We start from the raw sequence: 26,582 nt of genomic DNA, 5'->3' as shown, positions 1-26,582 counted from the left end.
AAGGTGAACAATTACTTTTTCTGTAAAAAAAATAATTACGCATTTATGTTGGCGATAAGAAGTATTTTTTTCACTTTTCCTAGTTGTTCAATAGTCAGGTAATGTGAATGTGTCTGGTCAGTTTTATTCAAGCAACGCGTTTTAAAAAATAGTGTGCTGAATTTCAATTACTGTTTTAGTCGCATTGCCCCCAACTCAAACCACAACTCGTTGGTAAATAATCGATGAAATAGTTTGTCTGGACACATTCAAGTTCCTCTCACTGTCACCTTAAAGCTGTGAAAATTTGGTGTTAATCCGACGACAATAAGTATACGTTATTTTTTGTTAAAGACCTTGTATTTTGAAAAACATAAACTCCTAGAAAACGTCCATGAAGTAACAGCAAAGATTTTCAAGCTTGTTTATCGGCACAATCAATTTGTTTTCCCATCAAGGTCTGTTTTAACATATGTAGGGACATACAAATGTGTAAGGCTATTGGAAACCAAAAAAAATAAAGGAATGGGATAGCTATAATTGGATAAATTCGGCATATGAAAACACCAAAATCAATGATTTTTTTTCAGTGGCTGTGTGACCTTGTGTCTGACACATTCATATGCAAATGACTAATCTGTGAAATAAACAGGGGCGGAGACAAACCACTCAAATGTTTGGAAACACTCATTGTGTGTCAGATAGCTACTGATAACACATCCTAACATTGCTTTGTCTTGAGTTTATCTTTGAAACTTATAGGCACACAGATTAAACCTGTGTTGCTGATTTTGGAAAACACTACTGAGGCTGCCTTGCTTCCCTTCAGAAAATCTACATTTTAACCAACTTACATGACATTCTATATTATGTTGACTTTATCACATGAAAGTTTATAGTGCATTTCATCAATTAATAAATAAATGTGAAAATCGTAATTTTCAACACAAATAATAGTCTCGCTACCTTAAATAAATGTTTGATGAAAATTAAGCACATTGTAAACACACATAAACACCTAGTGTATCACAGGGACGTAAACGTGCCATTAAAGTGTTTATTGTTAGTAATAACCAAAAAAGTATGGGGACTCGTAAGTAAACATAGCATAAATGTGACGTAATTCAACGCATAATGGTCACGGCGTTATTTTCAGAAAATAGATCTTTGTCAAGCATCAGGTTGTGGAAGAATTAATTGTATGTACGATTATATGGTCTCACCAATCTATAGTAAACTGAAATTCACAGGTGAATTGAGTACTCAGTGGCCTAATGGATTTTACTCTGCATTTGGTGAACGGTATTGGTAATTCCAATCACATCTGAACATTTTCACATGTGATTTTAAAAAAAATTCTCAAAAAGTGTTCAATTTGAAACACAAAATCGCCAACAATGTTTCAGCACAAAACATCAGACTGTAAATGCTTCACAAAGTGGTAATGTATTTATGCGAGTAACTAAAACACTTTTTCAATTTTTTTCCTGAAACACTTCCTAAAACAAACACACATGCAATGTTTAAAGATAAAACACCCGACTATGCATGTTTATATATACGACATGCACACAAGTTCATAAGAGTAACTAAAACATTTCTTTTCAAAACTGTTTTATTTTGAAAAACAAAAACAGAAAACAAAAACACTGATGATCTAATTCGTTCATTCACTTTCGTCAAAGCTATTATGCTATTGGCGGAATCTCAATGTTGAATACCGTCTAATATGGTGATTAGCACACACCTGTACAAATTTGCACTTAATGTAAAGTCTCTAATCATAATAGTCCGCCATTTAACTGTAATTTGCTACTTCTTTGCAAACACTTTGAGATACCTTTCTACACGAAGATGTTCACGATTAACACTATTATATGTTGTGTGTTCAAGTAACTGGTAACTTCTGTCGTGCGCATGCTCATTCAATTGAATTACACTATCGGGAGTATGTGAACAGGTGGCGTATTCATCAGAAAAGAAGCAACAACAATTTGGGTCGAATGATGTCTTTTAGATTTCCTGGGGAAAAAGGGACCTGAGGGTAGTAAGGATGATATTGTTACGAAACGTGTGGAAAGTGTAGTTCATAGAGCCTTCGACCTCCATTCATTTCATTACGTGCGTGTTGTTATGATAACTGATTTAATTCAAACGTTTGCAGAACCAGATAGGTAAATATACTTTTAATATCCCACACTTCCCGTTTGAGGGGTGATTTTAAAAGTGATGAAAATAATCAAACCATTTGACGGATAGAATAGTGAAAAATGAATAAAATAGAATGGATGTAGTGCATATATGCAGATTTGATTAAGTGACAATGAGATTGTTCCTTTTAATTCTAGAGAGCATGTTTCTCCGAAATTAATGATTTAAATTTTTTTTTAATTATTTTTGTTTTTCCCTGGAATTTGATGTGACCGGAAAACGCCATTCGAAACAACAATAACACATAAGATGAGAATGAGCACTTTCATTTATGTCAAACGGGTTTAAAAATGTTATTGTTCGTTTCAGTTCATTGCTCATTTGCTTTGAAATGTCATTGTGCTCACCATTATAGGGTATTGAATTTCAGTAAAACACGAAATCGTGTGATCGATAACAATTAAGCAATTATATATGTTTTTTTTTTTAAATTTTATACACAAACTTACCTTATAAATTTTCATTTCCAGGAATAAATACATACTTGACTATGTGATTTGTATAATATTGCTGTACAATAGTGCAAAGTGTTTGATCATGAAACGCATCGTTTGATATATTTTTCTCATTAATACTTTCAAAAATGATAATGATAATTTGTTTACCATTTTATAAGTTGAAATGCATTATAAAATGTGTCTCTGTTATAAGCATTTTCAATATTCAGATTGTGTTTTGTGGGAAAGCGTTTTTCAAAGTGTTTCGATACATAGTGAAATCTTATTTGGTACATCAGATCATGTATCTGAAGGAGGCACTTCAGTTAAATCATTCAACTTACAAAAAGAAAACATTGAAATAAATGGGGCCGCTGTAAATAAAAAAAAAGGACACAGCTGCCGACGATGGCTCTATCAAATACATTTTCCATACGTTTTGTATGGAATTAACAAAACCACCGACCCTCAAGATTATTTACGATAAATACTAAATACGTGCACAGTATCTCTGAAAATAAACAATGCTTGTATATAGTCAGTAATAAGCATTGTTGCTTTGATGTCATATTTCCAGTTGGAAAGAACATATAAAAAACATACAAATTATTATTATAGTTGGTACTGATACGCTGATAATATAAGGCATTTTATCACTAAAGTAAACATTTTAAAATATTTATATTATACAGAAATTTACCATGCTGCTCGATATGTGTGTTAATAATAGGTTTGACACTGCAGTGACAGCGACGCATATATTTAGTTTTAACTGGACATTGTGCACATGGATGGATCTAAGCAGATGTATTTTGGCATTGTAATGTGTCTGATACTGATGTAAAACAAGAGTAGATTGAAGACTGGTGAGCCCAGACATCGGTAGAACAACACTGATTGATATTATAGATTTTCCCAGAAAACCATTTTGAAGTGGATTCAACAAAACACTAATGTATAACAAATATATATAAATTGTTATATTATTCTCTTCAGAGAAGACCATATCTTTATATTAGTAAGATAATACTTGTATAAAACGTAGCTGTCTTAGTCGTGTAATGGCATCCTATGCATTAGTGTTCATAACACTGGTTATTTTTATAGGGAAATGACATAACATTTGTTCATATTTGGTGGGAAGCATAGCGTAGCATAGTTAAGCACTTATGGATTATCCGTGCAAAAACGTTATTCTTTATTAATTATTTCCTGTATATTAGGCTAGACTTATAGCTGAATAATAGAATATTTAAAGACAATGTTATGTCAGTATTATTGTTGCTAATACGCTTAATGATGTGTTGGCATTCAGCTCCAATAAAATTATTTTTCTCCATGATGCTGCTGAATGCAAAACTAAAATTATTATGTCAGCTCAAATGAGTTTTCACAAATAACATCCAAAACATTTCATTGCGTGAATTTAGAGTAATTAATTAATAAGTAAATTAGTAATGAAATTAAATATATTCTAGGCATACCTAATGGTGTCCAATGACATGACCTGACTTGACAATATTTACAAATACCGAATGTATCTTCTCCTACCACAAATTTCAAATAGCGAACTATAAATGAAATATGCCTGTGTGTCATATTCGCAGTTAATTAGATCAATCAATGTCGACGAACATTTAATTTTAAAATGTGTTAATTAAGATGCTGTATTTTGCGGTAAAACTCGAATCAAATCGGTTAAATGTGTTCTGCAACTAGAACAAAGTAATAATAAGTAAAACGCAATTGCGAATGTGTTCCATTTACCTATACGTACAGGCAATTTGAAGCGCGTACGCACGAGGGCTCATTATTGCATTGAGGGAACGTTGCTATGTATACTATATATTGATGACTCTTACCATATTGTCTTTAATAATGTATATATTAATGCTCAAAATTATCCTCATTCATCTTTATACAAACAAACATTTAGCCGCGTTTTTCGTTAATCAAATTATATGCATATTCATATTCATGAAGCTGAATTTAAATGAAATTATTTATGTTTATTGTTGTATCTTACCCTTCCAGTAGCTGTTCGTATGTCGCAATATTCCAGACAGATTCCGGGGATAACGTAATATTCCCAACAGCGTTGGCGTCGTTGTTATTCCAAACCAATCTATTATCTACCCATTCCTACATTATATGCAAAGGTTAGAGGTTAAAGGTGTTGAAATACATTATGAGTGCTTTCCATTAGAGGGGACCAACTTTGATATATTGTATTCCAGCAATCAGAAAATGACAACTAAGCATTCTTTGTGTAACATTTATATATAAACCCAGCAAATCTAAGAAGCAGGTAACACATCTGATGTGATTTAATATTAAATGCGTCGAGTTAATATTAAAACCGTTCAGTTATTGTTTTTCAGGTAGTTTATAATGCAGATAAAATTGACTTCAAATCATATGGTCAAACCAAAAGGGCTTACAAAGCAGCTGCGAAAATCGTATTGTTATATAATAATACGTTTATTCCATATTATGGGCTGATATATTCTCCACCACACATCTGTATTGTTCATGCATGTACATGCATCATGGCAGTTTTCGGACGATAATTAATAATCGAGTTTGCGGAGAGAGATTGTCTGTTGATTTGATACATTTTATTGAGCTAATCTTGACGTCTCATGTTAAACTATATTTGCAGTAACTATGCAAGCTACCCATGTCAATCAATGTGAATTATTATGTGTGGGCAATAATAAAATTAATATATGTTACTTTCAATTTTAAGAACGCTTACATTAGATCGAATCATGTTTGGAGTTGTCTACGTTCAGTATTTTTCTCTGAATATAAAATCAAATCGTTACCTTCAGAGATAATGAAACAGTACGTTTTCAGAAATGTATTGCAAAATATTATAAAAGAAAGGATGAATATTTGTATATGTGAGTGCAGGTCGCAAAGAGGTGCAGCAAGTATCATCAAATCACTTATTTTTTATTATCCCATTTCTATTGCGTTAATTCATTGATTTGGCGAACTGAGTGCTTTTATTGGAAAGTTGTAGTCCAGTGTCCGAGAACAGCGAAAACTTTTTTTCAAAGCACGTTCGTACATTTTCTGCAAATAAAAATGCCACATACGTCACGCAGGGCTCGACTTAATTTAACGTAAACAATTTATTTACACGCAAAGTGCACGTAACATGTGACCTATATCGAATACGGCGCATCACCCAATAAAAGCATGTATGGATAAAATAACATTGGTATCTACATAAACTCGCTGGTGTTCTGCTATGAGCATATTATTGTTGGCATTCTTTAATGCAATATATTGGGAGAGATCACACACTGCTCATTGACAACAACCCTAAAATGTCCGTAACACATAAATATAATCATTGAAGCTTTGCCTTAGAATTATTTCCGTGAACATAGACAGCAGACAAAGGTACAAATATCTTTTTATTGTGCTTCAACTACATACGTACATGTATGTATGGTGATTTCAAATCAACATGTATTGATTAATAATAATAACGTTTTGATCGTAGCACAGTATTGATTATCAAGACATTGAAGTACTTATTTACTCAATATTCGGCAAAAATACGAGCTAAATAACAAGTAACGTGAAGACCTATTATGTCGTGAAAAGTCTATACTTGTTTCATCATCCTATTCAGTGTTTGAATCTCGGATGCATCTCATATTTGGATGTTAAGTGCTTTGACCATTGATCTCGTGACAATACCGACTGACTGTGAGATGCTGGTTAGCGAAGCCACTCGGTATGTGTGTTAGAATGTTAAAGTCAATTTGACGATGGAAAACATGTGTACATGTTAATATATTTCAGTATTAATTCATTAAATTGAAGTAACTTAAGCAACACTCTGATCTTTTAAGCTCATGGCTTGAAAAACACGCAGTAAGTCGTTATTGTATATATATTCAAAACATATGAGAAGGTAACATCTATCGTTCAACCAACTGTACAGACTCCATGAAGCTGCAAAAAATCCAATAACCCTACGTCTTTTTAACAGTACATAATACTACCACATACTTACAATTCCGACAATTTGTAGTTCAGTTCAGTGAAACACTGCTGGCCCGCCGATATCAGGACGCAATCGCCGGTCATAGTTTTTCAGTAGTTGGCTCTTCAATGAAATGTAATTGTCGGCGTCATCTTTCGGCGATATCTGACCAGCGATTGGTAAAAATTAACACCAAGATGACATACATATATTCAATATACGGTAAATGATAATGTAATGAGTTGAGTAATACGTATATCTATGCATTATTGCAATACAAACTCAGGCGTACGCCACCACTTGTTGGTAATAGAAGTATATCATTCTAGACCGAAACGTCTATGTTACACATGTAACCCGTTTCAAAATGTCCATCGTCTTTTCGATTATTGTTCCTAGTCTAAAATGTTTAATCCCTGTGTTTTCACTTATTTTTTGTTTGTATCCAGTTTGTATAACCCAAATTTCTACCATTTTACTCACTCATAACTCACTCACTCACTTACTCACTCACTCAATCACTCACTTACTTACTTCTCGCGTGTTTTGATGGGAATTTTCACGTACAAACCGTATCACTACTGCAATAGAATACGTTATTAAATAAATAGTGATTAAATGCAGTACAATGTGTTGGAAAAACATCCATGTAGAGTTATGGCAACTTACTGATTCAGCAACATTTATAATTTTTAGTTTGTCTATACTTATGAAATTATGGCCTTCCATGTTTTGTGATACTTTTCTTTTTTAAAATTATATCGTTCTCTACAAAATTTGTCATATGAACGAGTTCAATCAATGGAGTCGGTTAATACACACACATCAATTGTATGACCTCGCGGTTCACGAACTCCAAACAGACGATAATGAAGTATTTGCAACGCCCTCACACGGAATGAATGGAACGTGTGAGGGAACTCTGAAAGGTTTAATTGCTGATTGGCCACCAGATACTGATTGGGGCAATACAATTTCGTTTTTCTAGTAGATCTGTTCACAATTGTTGGATGTACCATAGATGTTCACTAAATTATATAATGTGTATAAATATCTTAGTCCAAGAAATTATTTACGGTTCAATTTTCACATATAGATAAATAAATAAATAAATAAATAAATACAAATATCGGCACAACACAAAGAATTTGCTATTACATGTATGTGAGCTAATACACAGACAGAATTTGCGGCTTTTGGTTTGTACACGTTACACTTAAATAAATAAACAGTAACTTTTCAAATAAGTTTCCAGGAAAGTAATTCAATTGATTAAGAATTGATTCACACAAAACGAAATCGAACGAATGTGAAATCGTGCTCTCTAAGGCAGTAAAAAGCGGAGTAGCACGTGGAGCAGCAGAAAGTTGTATTTACGGGTTTGCTGAAATTTTTTCTTCAGTTACTAGACGCTGTTGTCAATGTTTATTACCCGAACTTGGGGCCTATCAACAGCTCACTATCATGTGATCACGAGACACTACCACGAGTTCACGCGACACTATCATGAGTTCATGCGACACTAGCACGACATCACGCGTTACTATCAATAGATCACAAAACACTATCACGAGATCACGCAACACTATCACGAGATACTATCATGAGATCACGAGATACTATCGGTTATTTCTTTTGATCATAATTTACGTCGTAGTTGCATATTTCTTAAATTTGAAAACAAATGGTTAAAAGACAAAAAATCACGCCAGCAAGGTGTCGATCTACATTAAGGGAGCACTTTCTAGTGAATTCATACAATATGCCTGAATAAATCTGCCAAAGCCGAATTGTAGACAGTTTATTTTATTATCATACTCATTACAATACTAATAATTACAATCATATGACAAGCTAAGTCTATTTCAGGGTTAATTATTCAGAAGAAGAGTTTTTGTGGCTTCACGAATACAACTCAAAGAGCTTAACAACTCAGTCTTAACATGAAGTGTGTGATTCACATTTGTGATTGCGATTGTCACGATTGCTTGATGCCGATGATTGCTCAGCAAAAAAAATGTCTGCCATTCGGCAATCTTGAATCAGATCGTGAAACAAATTGATGTGCATATGTATAATATTTCCGGCAGCATCCGAACGCGGACTAAAACGAACTGTCATGTACATAATCAATGTTAGGGGATAACATGGGAATATATATGTGGGAAAGGTCATATGACATGATAAATTATGAATGAAAGTAAACAAAATATAATTCCACGCTTTAGACGACAGCGCATTTAAATGCCAGCCCTCCAGGGTCGATAACTTTTAATACCAGGCGTACACATTTCCTGGTCACTACCAATCCATGCTGCAGGCACTTCAAATGCATCCATTAAATATCCATGCAGTCTTCCAGATCCATCAATTTCTGTTCCTATAAAGGATGCTACAACATCTATATCGGAATAATGTTTACATCTATGAAGACGTTTCCTCTGAATGAGCCGTTTCAGACTATGCATACTTATAATAATAGCGTGGTTGACAGCTAATGAAGCAAGACATTCGCTATAGTTTAATCCTATTCTAAAATACTGCATCGTCCCTGTCTATTTTGAAAATATATCTATGAAATAACAAGACGTTCATAGATATAATGATTGTATGAAAGAATAGCGTGAGTAGGGTGATTTACCGTAACGATAAGCAAGTGATGATAATGTCTCTCTCTTAAAACTGGAAGATAGAACTTAGTTTTTGTACATTTAAGTGCTGTTTTTTTCGCAAAACTAACGATGACAAACGTCCTTAAAAAACAGAAAATACATGAATTTCGGAAAACAAAATTGTGAGCAGATCTCAAAGTAGATAATATTATCTGGTGATCTCGTGATAGTATCTCGTGATAATCTCTGGTGATCACGTGATTAACATATGTTACATAAAAAATAGTACTGTACTATAAACACTGCTACGTGGTATGATATTATGCGACTGAGAGCTACGTTTTATAAATGCTGAAATTTACGACATACCTTATTATTGGTGAGTTTACACTACCTTCAACTTCAATATTCATGATGGATGTGATAATATCACTAAAGTAAATGATGTATACATTTTCTTTTGTTGATTTCAACACAGAAATGGTTTTCAGGGGATATATATTATACTCATTGTTTTTCCCTATTTGTCTGAGCTCATCAGTCACGACTCCACTGCCTGGTATATCGGAGCCAGGAATAATACAATTGCTAAAAGACAAGTGCTTAGATGATGGTGAATATTCATATAGCTGCTCCACAAAGAATGGGACACGATGTGGACAGTTTGAAGTACTTACTTTCCTTAGTAAACTTGTATGCAATTGTGACCATGACTGTATATATTATGGAGACTGCTGTCACGACTATATCAGAATTTGTACTCAATATGACACGATTGCATCAACCACAGTAATGAACAATTTCATGACAGGAGATGGATCGGAAACACTGGAAGCTGATAATCACAAACCTAAATCAGAATGCATAGCTCATCCTAATAGTGACGAACATGTTGGATGGTGGATGATAACTGAATGTCCAGGTACCTGGACCGATTTACAAATTCGTGCACAATGTGAAGATAGCCTTAACGTTACAGGTAATGTCCTCATAGTCCATAATTTACCCATTTATCCTTTTCTTTGAAATTTCCGTAGGCACTACACTGTGAAGCAACAATACCTCGTACACAACTAAATATGTTCTTCAAAACAGGAACTCGTTCGTAATAATGTCAAATATATATATATATACATATATTTGAAATGAATGTGGTCACTGTTTTCGATCTTACTGGTTGCATGTGAGGTATATTGATGTATCTTTCTCTCTGTGATGTGTCTATACATTACAACATCTCTGTCAGTCTGTATTTTGTCGAGTTATTATTTGCAGTTTTCTGACTCGTAAATTCTCTTCATGAGTTTCATATTCTGATTTTGATGTGGTATGTTATTGTGACTATATGAACTTATTTGTAGCATAATATTGCGTTTGTTTTCATGAACGATGCAGTATTAATATTTATATAGAATTTTTGTTTTGCTGAATAAATAAACAATTACAAATAGCGAAAGCGGAACAGCGAGCGCAGCCTCGTAGAACAAAGTGAAACTTGTAAAGGGATTTCTGATGAGAATATAAATAAATTCTTCATTTTATTGCATGAAAGGGCTTACCCGTTACATTAGGCGGAGTGCTCATAAATAGTTTGTTTTGTGAATTCTAGACAAAATGCGATCAATCAAATACCAAATGTGTCCACCCCTATACCAAATTCGGTCGATGATCAATAATGACCAATATGAAAAATATTATAACAAATATAACTAATACCGGACCACATGATACAACAGTAGGCCGACTGTGGACAGTCTTAGACCACTGTGAACAGTCTCTTCGAAGATATGTTCAATCCTATACCAAACGTATTTAGTAAAGACTTAACATAAACATCATCGCGAGACTTACAGTGGACAACCTAATGATAACTATTTCATCTGATAAAGTTCAAAGTGTTGTGTTAAAGAAATAAGTTTCGAAGCAATGTTTCGGACATACAAAGTAAGTTCAAATTTCAAACATACATCAGACATCATATCGGTCATATGTATATCATGATTTGATTCAAGATTGCTTTATTGATAATAAATAAAAAATAAAGACATGAATATGACGTATAGAATATTATAGAAAACAAGTGACTAATGCAACATTTTCTAGAATTTGTTGACCCATATTTCAGGTAATCATTAATAGAGTTGGTTTAAATCTGACTTTAAATCATAATAAAATATATCAAGCTTGAAAGCATGCGACATACGAATTATACGCATCGTGACACTTTGGGAGACTTACTAGTTGTTGTTCAACATCATGTACAGTACAGTACAGTACAGTATTATTATTGTTTCATTAACATGATTCTTACAAACTTATTACTATGTTATTTGTTTCATATGCAATCAAACTTTATACCAACCTATAAATTACTGCTTCTGTCACTTTCAGATGAAATGCCAATTCGTGTGACGTCACTGAATGGAGTGGTGTATAACAACATTTACTGTGCCATTTGCAATGGTGAAAATCATTCAGATTTGGAGTATTGGACAGACTGTTTCAAAACAGAAGAAGACATCCACATGTGTAACGTTTCTCTCATTCCTCCTGAAAACAGCATCAGAAATATCAGAGCATGTGCTTCATCCTATATTGATTACTGTGACCAATCTAAGTGGAATTGGCCAATGCAACTTTATCAGAGTTTCGAAAGCAGATGTTTAAATGATGGTTTGGCAATGTTCAGGAACGATGATGGTGTTTATAAAAATGCATTCTGTGTTTTGTGCAATTCTAATTCATTTGAATTTGCTAAATGCGGAATTATATACCCAGCATATATTCGTCATGGACCAAATGGATTACTCTTTGGTTCAGAGGAATATAATGTTCTCAGGAGGGTTCAGTGTCACGAGGGTATCAAAATTAACCTGTTAGGATATCAATGTACTGGTGACGAGATCAACATATTGTCAAATACTGAATCTAATTCCAGTGTGATTTACCTTTCTCTATCATTTGCCGCTTTATATAATGGTAATCCTATACAATTCTCACAAACATTACAGACAAACCTCTCTTCATGCATTTATACTTCAATACAAAACTTCAGTATAGATGCAATCAATATTTCCACCAACGCTAATGCAAACGAAATCAAAGTTCACTTAATTATGTTTGATTATGATTTACAACAAGGTTTGTGGATTGTTGAGAAAACCAAGGTCAAGGGCATTAAGTGTGATAGTATTGTGTTAGACTTAAAATCTGTTGAAGGTTCAAACCCGTCAATATTTGAAGAATTTGCACAGAAATGCTACATAAAGCTTGTTTTATTGAAAGATGTGTCAAATTATTACACGGTATCTTCTAATGACACTGTTATGTTTACATCTATGTACATTTCATACTGGAAACACTTTTCTTGTGATCTTGAGGTTTCAGTTCAAACAAATAACATAAATCAATATATATGTGTATTTGAGGTGTGTGATAGCCTACAATGTGATAAAGGATCACTGACAGCATTACAGTCATTTAATTTTGAAGTCCATCATGACAAATTAGTTTACAGAATGTTATACCTCAACTATGTTGAGAAAGAATTTGTTCTTAGTTCTGACTGGTTAGTTGCCTACATATGTCTTGAAAATAATTACAAACTTGTTTTAGAGTGGTTAACACTCGTATCTTATTTAGTATCCATAGTATCACTTATAGTCTCTATTTTATTGTATTGTAGGTATCCAGACTTATTAAATTTCCCCCAAAAGACAACTCTTAATTTTAGCATTTCTTTATTAGCTGCTCAGACTGTCTTTGTTGTGAGCTGGTTTGTTACGCAAAATGCAGTTATATGTATCACTGTGGCAGTCATATCTCATTATGCATGGTTAGTCACATTTACATGGATGGGCATCATTGCATTTGACATTTTTCGTACATTTGGAATGTCCTCATTTGCCAATTCCAGTCATGCGACTCACTCTACTTTAGTTCGGTATATTCTTATAGGGTGGTTTTTACCTGCTGTGGTTGTCTCAGTTGCAGCTTTTATCGATTTTTGCGAATATACTGAGCTTACTATTGGATATGGGCAGTCCGGAAGTTGTTGGATTGGGAATCGGAATGCTCTGCTTGTTTTATTTGTTGCACCAGTCACACTGGTTATATTCTTGAACGTTGTGTTCTTCATAACATCCCTCTACCGCATTCGAAGTTCGATAGTACAGACCAAACAATATTTTGTGGGACAATCTCATTCATGGAATGGCCAACAGATTTGCATGGTGTTCAAAATGTCAATCACATTTGGTTTCATGTGGATTTTAGGATTATTAGAAACTTTTATTTCCTCATATGTGTTTTATTTATTTTCGCAATTGCCAGTGCTTGGCAGGGGCCAGGTATACTTGCATCTGTCACCTCGAATATCATTAAAAGAAGAAAAAAAATTCGACGTAAACTAAACTGTCAAAACTGTAATACTTGAATATATATAGATTATGTTGCATATTATTATTCCGATATGCATGTGTTCCACTATCTCACAGTAATCATGCGACAGCACCATTGCAAAGTAAATAATAATTATTCTCATTTAGATTAGTGTTGATATTGTCAAAAATATTGTTGTTATGTATGTGTATGAGTAATTGGAATCCACAATGACATGTGCATTCAAACTGTCAAATCTAGCTGTAATTTAACATTTTAATTTTTGAGTATGAAATGATTTATAAATTATATATTATAAATAAATTATTGATTTCTATGAATTTGAATTTGATTTTTTCAGACATGTATTTTCAAATTTACGACTTGTATCTTATTGGCATTTCCTTTGTGTGTGTTTATATCTATATATTATATAAGATATTAGCTTTGAGCTTAACAATGTCATCGTGTGTTTTGCAAGACTTTGAGCCTATACATTGGTAGAAAAACAATGCTTGATATCGCGAGGTTATCGCCCAATATCGGCGCTTTATCATATGACCATTTTTGTTAACAAAAAATAGCGTAATTTCATTGTCAATTTTATTTTGTGATACTTTTATGCGTACGTACAACAACATCAACAACAAATCAACGTCTAAATTTAATTCACAAACAAATTAAGCTGCTCTGAGCAAAGCACAGTAAGCGTGGACCTTCTGTTACCAGACATAACAAAATAAACGCAGCCATTACCAGAATAAAAACAAAACCAAATAAACACAATCAAATGTGCCGACTACGCGAGTTGGAAATAAAACATGTTGTGGCACAAGGTCTCGCCTGCCTCTTTCACTCATGAAAACACATCAACACATAATTATAATCATGTTATTCCAAACATAAACATATTAAATGTGTTGACAAAGAGAAAAAACTGCAGAGTAAAATGTGAATGTGAACGCTATTCAAAGGAAATATTAATTACTGTGAATGTGAATCAAAAATAAACTTGATGTATAGAAAGACAAAACTAATTTAATATATGACGGCAGAGAAACCTTGGGTGGTTATATGAAGCATTTATATGCGACGGTGGTGGTATCTATGTGTGGGTGTGTTTGCACGAGTAAGGGGCATGCAAGATTTTGTACACAGGGCACAGCATCTGCCAATGTCTGTTTACCTTGCCATACTGACAGTGAAATTCCGAGTGGCGCGTCACGTATTTACACGGTCATATGGTAATATAGATATCTCTGAAAACCATTTTGTAGTAAATTCAACAAAACAAAAAATATGAATAAATATATTATTCTCTTCACAAACCATAGAATTACTTAGTTAATATTTTTATACAAGCGTTAGTCATGCATTAGTTTTCCTACCACTGGTTTATATTTCCAGAGAAAGGGCATATGTTACATTCAGCTTGAAAGCAACGGCGTCATAACGATACTCGGGCCAGATGGACATCAATTCATTACTTGTACTAAATATCTATGTAAACAAGTTCTGTAATAAGTATATACTGCACATTAGGCTGCGTCTATACCCGAATCATACAATAGTTGAAGATATAGGTGTTGGTTCATAGCTCTTCTTGTGCCGGTCCATAGTCTTTGTGATGGTATTTTAATAATTTCTGATATATTTGGCGTCATTAAATTTATTATTCTCAGATATCGGAATTGTTATCAACATGGAACAAATTATATAATTTGAATTTTTCAGACATGTAATTTCAAATTTACGACTTGTACCTTATTGTCATTTCCTTTGTGTGCGTTTGTATATATTTATTCTATAATATATTAGCGTTGAGCTTAACAATGTGATTGTGTGTTTTGTAAGACGTATATTGAAATATCTCAAAACAGAAACAAAAAACGCTGTATATAGTATTTTAATTTCACATCCAACTTACTGTGGCAGCTATCAATATTGTTAATAAATATTATACAAATATTTATTGAAAAGATTTGCGATTTGGAATAATTGTGTCAGACTTCTTGCACGCTGTCATTAAGCCCAAGTCATGGTCAGAGATCGTAGAATTATGACTGACAGGAAAAGTTTAGTATGGAACGCGATTGCTGTTGTTGTTATTGAGCACATGTAATAGTGACTGGTTTGAATAACAACATAGTAGTGTTTGTTGACGGGTATCTATAAATACGATAAAATATTACTTGTTTGCAGAGATATACCATTCTGCTTGTTGTATATGTTAATAATAGGATTGACACGTGACGCAATAATTTGTTGATATATATATACATTTAGTTTAAGCTGGACACTGTGCACATAAGTGAATAAAATTAGATTATCATTAGCTGGTCATGTGATCTAATTGATTAAATGTATGTTAGACATTATATTCTCTCTGGCACGATATTAAACAGAGGGTGTGGTAACCGTTGAGCCTATACATTGGTAGAACAATAATGCTTGATATCGCGAGGTTATTGCCCAATATTGGCGCTTTATCATATAGTCATTTTTTTCAAAGCAAAATAAGTAGCTTAATTTCATTTTCAATTTTATTGTCTAGTCATTTCATCTGGAGACTATTTCCTATGAATTATGCTTAACGTACAATCGAGTGAACCGGTAGAATATTAATATACCTTTTAAAATGTTTTTCTTTTCGTTTTTTAATGCTATGTGAAAACTGAATACAATACTGTAATGCAGAAGTTGGAAATAAACATGTGGTACTTTCGAGTTACAGAATGTTTTGACACGTTTTCTTTCCCTATAAATTACCATCCTGGTAACGTACGGCACATCTTCCCCGATAAATCGCTGAAACATCTAAACCTCCAACAAAAACAAATCAAATATTCAGTGTCTGAATTTAATTCACAAACCTAGTGGGTTGCTCTGGGCAATGAAGCAAAAACTCGGCAAACGTCGACCTTCTGTTGCGAGACATAACAAATAAACGCAGCTAGTGTTACTTTACCAGAATGAAGACAAAACAAATTAAACACAATCAAATGTGCCGACCACGCGCGTTGGTAATAAAACATGTTGTGGCATGTGGTCTTACCTGCCTCTTTCACTCATGAAAACAGATAATTATAGTTATGTTATTTCAAACATACACATAGTAAATGTGCTGGTAAGAGTAAAATGTGAATTTGAACGTTATTTGAAGGAAATATTAGTTACTGTGAATGTGAATCAAAAATAAACTCGATGTATAGAAGGACAAAACTAACTTATTATATGACCGCAGAGAAACCTTGACGGTGGTGGTATCTATGTGTGCGCGTGTTTGCATAAGTAAGGGACATGCAAGATATTGTACACATCTGCATCTGCCAATGTTTGTTTACCTTGCTATATTGACAGTGAAATTAATACGGTAATATAGATATCTCTGAAAACCATTTTGTAGTAAATTCAACAAAACAAAAAAGTATGAATATATATATTCTCCTCTTCACAAACCATGGTATTACTTAGTTAATATATTTATACAAGTTTTAGTCATCCATTAGTTTTCCTACCACTGGTTTATATTTCCAGAGAATAGGCATATGTTACATTCAGCTTGAAATCAACGGCGTCATAACGATATCCGAGCCAGATGGACATCAATTCATTACTTGTACGAATTATCTATGTAAACAAGTTCTGTAATAAGTGTGACGCCAAACTTATAGAAAATAAGTTATTTTTGATAATATACCGAAGCTCAGAACATACTCTTTTATAAACTAAAATAATATACAATAATTGTCGGTGTATGGATTCAACCCTGCATGTACAGTTTTGAGAGGATATACATACTAACCACCACGTAAAGTATCTGTGTTACTTGAATATGACGATTAAATTACTAGTAACATTGCATATATTCAAAGCATCCTGATGACACTATTTACAAAATACCTTCCAAAGATTTAAAAGGAGACTCGCGTGTCTCACAGTGAAATATTCGACGTGGAATTATATTAATATATTAAGTTGATTCCAAGGCATTCTTTTCTAAAATGTTGCTGAATGTATATTTTTAAACCAACAGAAAGATCAGACAAAATATAAAGGTCGGGTATTAGTAATAAAAAAAGAATGTTTACAACAAAGCTATGAAAAATATTATTTTAGCGTCGGGTTTTCACCCCTTGAGTGATGGTGGTGCGACGGCGCCAGTAAATTATAGGGTTTACACACCTTGAGTACTGATGGCGACAAGGCGTCAGCAAATAACGAGGCAACGTTGAAAAGATCACTACAGATTACGCTCTAATTTTGAAAAACATGGCTGGGAAGTAGATTTGCTCAAAAACCGACGCCCTGTCGTATTTAGGTATGTAAATTGTAAATTTTGTGAAAATAATTTCAATTCATCGAGTTATGTGAACGTAATGAATATATCATGTTTTTTTGTGTGCTAATTGCGACCATGGTGCGGTATAACCAAACCAATGACCTAGGGCCGGTTCAAAACCAAGGATGTCATCTGAATTTCAAATTACAAAAGGGGAAAAGACGTGTGTTTAGGTTTCCTTTTGTTTCTCCGAAAAGCATTGCTTACAATGACTATATGGTTGAGGATTGAATGCTGTTTTAGTGCGTTTAAGTGTTTTTATACACAGAACACCAGTACTGTCAGCAGGCGAACTAGTGTTCTAACATTAATTAACGATATTTACTATACATTGGCCAACATCATGAATCCGACTTCTTGGTCTTAAGTTCTTTTGTACTGTGTTTGGTCATGTACAAAAACCTAATTTTTTGTAGCTTGTTATTAGCTTGATTATTGTACATTAAAGATGCTGGAAATACAAAGTCGACTAAAACATCGCCAATCCTCGGGGCGGAGCTACGTCACAGACGTTCCACGTTGCTAAGACGCGCACCACTTTACAACGTATTTCTATGGGCTTTGTGCGCGCTGCTGTGGAACGCTGGTGGAGCCGGTGAAAATTCGAGAAAACAACACAAACTCAACTTTGAAGTAATCCTGAACAACCAAATTCTCATATGTTACATACGTAGGGCTATTCTTGTTACACTGTTCAGGGGACTCTCAACAACCATCTCAAAGTACCGTTTTCTGTGAGTTTGTTGTCTTTGTTTTCACCGCGAGGGTTGCCAGGCGTTAGAAAATGCCCGGATTTCCGCCCCGAGGATAGGCCCTACTATTGCCGTATTTGAAGTTTACATAATCAGACACACCACACGCACGCACTCTACCTAAGCAAATTCAGATCGCTCGATTTATTTTCAATTGGACCTGCTGTCTTATGCATTCATGAAAGCTTTCCAGCAAATGTATTTGTGTAGTCAAGTTACGAATGTCTTCAGTAAGTATTACATGTAGTAACGACCACAAGTTATGATCAACTTTAGATCTGCGGCCGTGGTACTACTGCCTTGAAGGAACTCATTAATAACCACTGCCTGCTTTTTCTCGTATATAAATCAATGTAATTTTTTCAAAAATTCCACAACAGCACGAAAACGTTCTGAATGTCAGTAACCCTAACCTTCATGTCCCAGTACATTGGAACTCGGACTGATATTGAAAGAGCATACTGCTAACGAAGCGGCGTTCAGGGTGTTTTGCAAAAGAGTATTTTCAGGCGCAACTTCAGCACTGTACAAACACAAGTTTAGACTGTTCTGTTTTGATATCGTTTTAGTCCATACAAAGCACACAATAATAAGGTTATACACATAATATAATTTACGTCATACATCTTTGCTGTACGATGTCCTCAGATATAAATTATTGCACTAAGTCACTACAATATATTTAGCGGTCAAACTGTGTCTGTTTGGACGTGTGTGGGTGTTATGCGTTAAGTTATGCGTGTTAGATAGAGTAGGGAAGTGCTGTGTTATTGATTTAATTTGTTGTCGGGTTTGAGGGTTTAAATATCTAGGATAGCTTGCGAGCAATGCCCACCACCGTCAAACTTTTCTGATTGAGTTCATTGTAAAGAAGGAAGTTTATTCTATTTTGACCGTGGGCGGGCATGCGTTGGGGCGACTACACTTCTGGTCTAAAACGTACGGGACACGATATAGATAAACGTATGTAACAAACGTTACCATTTCACATTGAATGTCAAGAAGTAATTCACAATAAATTATATATTTTTATTTTTAGATTTATTCGTAAATTTTTACTATTTTTCCTGTCAAATCAGAAAGAGATTATTCCTCACACAAACAAGCAGTAAGTTGCATTCATACAGTCCAAGATCTCAGCTTGTAATTTTGTTTTTGTATTTTTCTCATAAATAAGCATTTCTGTTTTATAGTAACATATTTGTTTAATTGTCTTTGCATATCAATTCGAATAATAATCAAAACATAGCGACTTTTCATCATTGAAGGACGGCCACATTTGTAATTTTTAGTTTGACTAGAATATCAATGCCCGTTAAAACTACACTTCTTCTTGTATGGGAAATCATAAAAGTTTGTGATATTTTTTCATATTTAAAATAATGTGATGGCACCTTAAACATTTAATTAGTTCTGTGCGAAACTTCAATCAATGGATTTGCAAATCGGTTGATACGTCAATGTAGTCGTAGCCGTTTTTGTTTTGTTTTTTTGACCCCATCGTACAAGTACTTAAAGTACGATAGGCGTGAATGACACCAACCCACTAATCTGCATCCATCCACTTTTTGATTAAAATGTAATGTTTTGTTTATTTTCCATACTTTTAAAATCAACTTTAAAATAAGGCTCAGTGTAATATTCTAAAAGTATATTTACCTAATCAGTGTTTTCTAGGCAAACCAACAATAATCCATACACTGTACATCATGGAAGCACTTTTATGTTTTTCATCAACACACACGGTTTTAATTGAAAGCACACTATTGCAATTAAAGACATGTGTAACATATTATAAAACACCTTTGTTCACTATCAAAGCAGTAGTGTTTTAGATTTTTTAGAAAAGTGTTTATGGGAGGTATTAAAACACTTTTTTTATGAAAATTAAGCACATTGTAAACACACAAAAATACATTTCTTTTCAAAATAAAACACCTAGTGTATCACAGGGACGTAAACGTGGCATTAAAGTGTTTATTTATAGGACATTTATGGATGATTACATCTAACTAATAGTATTAACCAAACAAGTATGGGGACTCGTAAGTAAATATTATAGCATATATGTGACGTAATTCAACGCATAATGGTCATGGCGTTACTTTCAGAAAATAGATATATGTCAAGCACCAGGTTGAGGAAGAATTAATTGTATGTACGATTATATGGTCTTACCAATCTATAGTAAACTGAAATTCGAGACACAGGGTGAATTGAGTACTCCGTGGCTAAATGGATTTTACTCTCCATTTGGTGAACGGTATGTGATTTAAACATTGTTTCTCGAAAACTGTTCAATTTGAAACACAAAATCGCCAACACTGTTTCAGCACAAAACATCATACTATAAATGTTTCAAAAAGTGTTAATGTATTTATGCGAGTAACTAAAACATTTCTTTCAAATTGTTTTTTTTTACTGAAACACAAACACACATGTAATGTTTCAAGATAAAACACCTGACTATGCATGTTTATATATACGACATGCACACAAGTTCATAAGAGTAACTAAAACACTTCTCTTCAAAATTGTTTTATTTTGAAAAACAAAAACAGAAAACAAAAACACTGATGATCTAATTCGTTCAATCACTCTAGGTGATTTGTTTATTATTGCTGTACAATAGTGCAATATGTTTGATCATGAAACGCATCATTTGATTAATTTACCTAACAAAAAGAAAACATCGAACTAAATGTGGCCGCTGTAAATAAAAAAAACAGCACACAGCTGCCGACGATGGCTCTATCAAATACATTTTCCACACTTTTTGTATGGAATTAACAAAACCACCGACCCTCAAGTTTATTTACGATAAATACTGAATACGTGTACAGTATCTCTGCTGAAAATAAACAATGCATGTATATAGTCAGTAATAAGCATTGCTGCTTTGATTTCATGTTTCCAGTTGGTAAGAACATATAAAAGAACATACACATTATTATTATAATTATTAGAATGGTACTGATATGCTGGTGAAATATTTGAATTTAATGGAGTTAGAACATCGTAAAAAATAAAATTGTGATATCATGACCTTTGGTGGACGTCTAGTTTTTGAGTGATTAGAATGTCTTTGTTTCCAATTAAAAAACTAAAACAGTGCTGTTTCGGTTGGAAATACGGGTGTTTTATAATTTATTAATTTTTTTATTTAAACAGTGTGTTTTCGAAACATGTGACACTTTTCAAGGTAGTCCATATTAGATAAACTTTGACGTGGTTGTGAAACTAAACTACTGTGAACTAATAGGTTTCACTGTTTTCCAAGAAATGACTGAAGTTATACAGCTGTTGATTTTAGGTAACGATCTACAAACAAAAAACCTGGCGTTTTTCACCTGTCAGTTGATTTCGGTATAGATACAGTAAAGATGCAGGCAATACATTTGTGAAATTATCAACAGAAGCAAGACTTAAAATGCCTGTGGATCTATTATCGTCGTGACGCTTTTGCCTCTAACCGAAACATTTACATACGCTTTGCTCCACAAATAAAAGTATAGTACTATAAACACTACTGTGCAATGTGTTATTATGCGGCTGAGAGTATAATGTATAGATGCTGTAACTGAAAACATATCTTATTATTGGCAAGTTTACACTACCTTTTGTGGTAATATTTATGATGGTTCTGGTAAAATTAGTAAAGTGAATAATATATCATTGACTCCCATGTGCGAAGCACAAAATGGGAGTCTTTGCAGTTAGTGTGTCTGTATGTGTGTATGTGTGTCCGACTGTTCCACTGCTATCTCAAGAACCATACATCGGTTTTTGATGAAACTTGGTGCATAGATGCTCTGGGCCAATGCGCAGATTTCATTATGTTTTGGTAAAAATCCATGCTCGTTAATTACCTAATTTGCATGATAATTAGCTAATTTTTAGCTGTTCTATGACTGTTCCACTGATATCTAAAGAACCACTCATTGGATTTTGATGAAACTTGGTACATGGATGCTCTGAACATATGCGCAGATTTGATTAGTTTTTGGTAAAAATCCATGCATATTAATTACCTAATTTGCATGATAATTAGCTATTTTTTAGTAGTTCCACTTATATCTAAACAACCACTCATTGGATTTTGATGAAACTTGGTACATAGATGTTCTGAACTAATGCTAGGTTTTGATTAGTTTTTGGTAATAATCCGTGGATACTAATTACTTAATTTGCATAATGATTAGTCAATTTTCGGTTTTTCCACTGATATCTCAAGTACTAATCATCACATTTCAATGAAACTTGGTACATAGATGTCATATGACACTGCACAGACCTGATAGTTTTTATGGTAATATCAGTACATATAATTACCTAATTTGCATGATTAATTAATTTTCAGCTTTTGATATAAGTAGTGAGCATTACATTTCAATGAAACTTGGTACTTACATACTCAAGGACTATGCAGAGATTGATTGTTTCGGATAAATATTTGTGCATATTAATCACCTCATTTGCATAATTAATTTTCAGCTTTTTTACTGATATCTAAAGTACTAATCATCACATTTCAATGAATCTAGAATTATGCAGAGACCCAATTAGTTTTTGGTAAATATTTGTGCATAATAATCACCTAATTTGCATATGTCTTGAAAATAATTACAAACTCATTTTAGAGTGGTTAACACTCGTATCTTATTCAGTATCCATAGTATCACTTATAGTCTCTATTTTATTGTATTGTAGGTCTCCAGACTTATTAAATTACCCCCAAAAGACAACTCTTAATTTTAGCATTTCTTTATTAGCTGCTCAGACTGTCTTTGTTGTGAGCTGGTTTGTTACGCGAAATGCAGTTATATGTATCACTGTGGCAGTCATATCTCATTATGCATGGTTAGTCACATTTACATGGATGGGCATCATTGCATTTGACATTTTTCGTACATTTGGAATGTCCTCATTTGCCAATTCTAGTCATGCGACTCACTCTACTTTAGTTCGGTATATTCTTATAGGGTGGTTTTTACCTGCTGTGGTTGTCTCAGTTGCAGCTTTTATCGATTTTTGCGATTATACTGAGCGTACTATTGGATATGGGAAGTTGTTGGATTGGGAATCGGAATGCTCTCCTTGTTTTATTTGTTGCACCAGTCACACTGGTTATATTCTTGAACGTTGTGTTTTTCATAACATCCCTCTACCGCATTAGAAGTTCGATAGTACAGACCAAACAATATTTTGTGGGACAATCTCATTCATGGAATGGCCAACAGATTTGCATGGTGTTCAAAATGTCAATCACATTTGGTTTCACGTGGATTTTAGGATTATTAGAAACTTTTATTTCCTCATATGTGTTGTCATTTATTTTCGCAATTGCCAGTGCTTGGCAGGGGCCAGGTATACTTGCATCTGTCACCTCGAATATCATTAAAAGAAAAAAAGAAATTCGACGTAAACTAAACTGTCAAAACTGTAATACTTGAATATATATAGATTATGTTGCATATTATTATTCCGATATGCATGTGTTCCACTATCTCACAGTAATCATGCGACAGCACCATTGCAAAGTAAATAATAATTATTCTCATTTAGATTAGTGTTGATATTGTCAAAAATATTGTTGTTATGTATGTGTATGAGTAATTGGAATCCACAATGACATGTGCATTCAAACTGTCAAATCTAGCTGTAATTTAACATTTTAATTTTTGAGTATGAAATGATTTATAAATTATATATTATAAATAAATTATTGATTTCTATGAATTTGAATTTTTCAGACATGTATTTTCAAATTTACGACATGTATCTTATTGGCATTTCCTTTGTGTGTGTTTATATCTATATATTATATAAGATATTAGCTTTGAGCTTAACAATGTCATCGTGTGTTTTGCAAGACTTTGAGCCTATACATTGGTAGAAAAACAATGCTTGATATCGCGAGGTTATCGCCCAATATCGGCGCTTTATCATATGACCATTTTTGTTAACAAAAAATAGCGTAATTTCATTGTCAATTTTATTTTGTGATACGTTTATGCGTACGTACAACAACATCAACAACAAATCAAAAAATCAACGTCTAAATTTAATTCACAAACAAATTAAGCTGCTCTGAGCAGAGCACAGTAAGCGTGGACCTTCTGTTACCAGACATAACAAAATAAACGCAGCCATTACCAAAATAAAAACAAAACCAAATAAACACAATCAAATGTGCCGACCACGCGAGTTGGAAATAAAACATGTTGTGGCACAAGGTCTCGCCTGCCTCTTTCACTCATGAAAACACATCAACACATAATTATAATCATGTTATTCCAAACATAAACATATTAAATGTGTTGACAAAGAGAAAAAACTGCAGAGTAAAATGTGAATGTGAACGCTATTCAAAGGAAATATTAATTACTGTGAATGTGAATCACAAATAAACTCGATGTATAGAAAGACAAGACTAATTTAATATATGACGGCAGAGAAACCTTGGGTGGTTATATGAAGCATTTATCGGCGACGGTGGTGGTATCTATGTGTGGGTGTGTTTGCACGAGTAAGGGGCATGCAAGATTTTGTACACAGGGCACAGCATCTGCCAATGTCTGTTTACCTTGCCATACTGACAGTGAAATTCCGAGTGGAGCGTCACGTATTTACACGGTCATATGGTAATATAGATATCTCTGAAAACCATTTTGTAGTAAATTCAACAAAACAAAAAATATGAATAAATATATTATTCTCTTCACAAACCATAGAATTACTTAGTTAATATTTTTATACAAGCGTTAGTCATGCATTAGTTTTCCTACCACTGGTTTATATTTCCAGAGAAAGGGCATATGTTACATTCAGCTTGAAAGCAACGGCGTCATAACGATACTCGAGCCAGATGGACATCAATTCATTACTTGTACTAAATATCTATGTAAACAAGTTCTGTAATAAGTATATACTGCACATTAGGCTGCGTCTATACCCGAATCATACAATAGTTGAAGATATAAGTGTTGGTTCATAGCTCTTCTTGTGCCGGTCCATAGGGTATTTTAATAATTTCTGATATATTTGGCGTCATTAAATTTATTATTCTCAGATATCGGAATTGTTATCAACATGGAACAAATTATATAATTTGAATTTTTCAGACATGTAATTTCAAATTTACGACTTGTACCTTATTGTCATTTCCTTTGTGTGCGTTTGTATATATTTATTCTATAATATATTAGCGTTGAGCTTAACAATGTGATTGTGTGTTTTGTAAGACGTATATTGAAATATCTCAAAACAGAAACAAAAAACGCTGTATATAGTATTTTAATTTCACATCCAACTTACTGTGGCAGCTATCAATATTGTTAATAAATATTATACAAATATTTATTGAAAAGATTTGCGATTTGGAATAATTGTGTCAGACTTCTTGCACGCTGTCATTAAGCCCAAGTCATGGTCAGAGATCGTAGAATTATGACTGACAGGAAAAGTTTAGTATGGAACGCGATTGCTGTTGTTGTTATTGAGCACATGTAATAGTGACTGGTTTGAATAACAACATAGTAGTGTTTGTTGACGGGTATCTATAAATACGATAAAATATTACTTGTTTGCAGAGATATACCATTCTGCTTGTTGTATATGTTAATAATAGGATTGACACGTGACGCAATAATTTGTTGATATATATATACATTTAGTTTAAGCTGGACACTGTGCACATAAGTGAATAAAATTAGATTATCATTAGCTGGTCATGTGATCTAATTGATTAAATGTATGTTAGACATTATATTCTCTCTGGCACGATATTAAACAGAGGGTGTGGTAACCGTTGAGCCTATACATTGGTAGAACAATAATGCTTGATATCGCGAGGTTATTGCC

General features: G+C 33.5%; 1 protein-coding gene across 1 annotated transcript; it reads left to right on the top strand.

Annotated features, from left to right (window-relative positions):
- The first annotated feature begins 10,037 nt into the window (after positions 1–10,037).
- LOC146737856 (uncharacterized) lies at positions 10,038–24,172 on the top strand. The gene is made up of 4 exons (XM_085504839.1): positions 10,038–10,224; positions 11,637–12,813; positions 12,931–13,648; positions 23,702–24,172. The coding sequence occupies exons 1-4, from the start codon at positions 10,038–10,040 to the stop codon at positions 24,170–24,172; spliced, it is 2,553 nt and encodes an 850-aa protein (XP_085360965.1).
- Positions 24,173–26,582: the final 2,410 nt, after the last annotated feature.

This window comes from Saccoglossus kowalevskii, chromosome 10 (assembly GCF_978046115.1).
Source record: "Saccoglossus kowalevskii chromosome 10, keSacKowa6.1, whole genome shotgun sequence".
NCBI classification, from domain to species: Eukaryota; Metazoa; Hemichordata; class Enteropneusta; family Harrimaniidae; genus Saccoglossus; species Saccoglossus kowalevskii.
The sequence above is the reverse complement of the archived record's forward strand: the minus strand, read 5'-3'. Positions and strand labels throughout refer to the sequence as shown.

What these genes read in the sequence shown, in the direction of transcription:
- LOC146737856 (XM_085504839.1), top strand. Translation starts at nt 10,038, where the DNA reads ATGAACAATTTCATGACAGGAGATGGATCGGAAACACTGGAAGCTGAT. An exon ending in AGATAGCCTTAACGTTACAG is followed by an intron (nt 10,225 to 11,636) that starts GTAATGTCCTCA and finishes TGTCACTTTCAG; the next exon opens with ATGAAATGCCAATTCGTGTG. An exon ending in TTTGTTCTTAGTTCTGACTG is followed by an intron (nt 12,814 to 12,930) that starts GTTAGTTGCCTA and finishes ATTGTATTGTAG; the next exon opens with GTATCCAGACTTATTAAATT.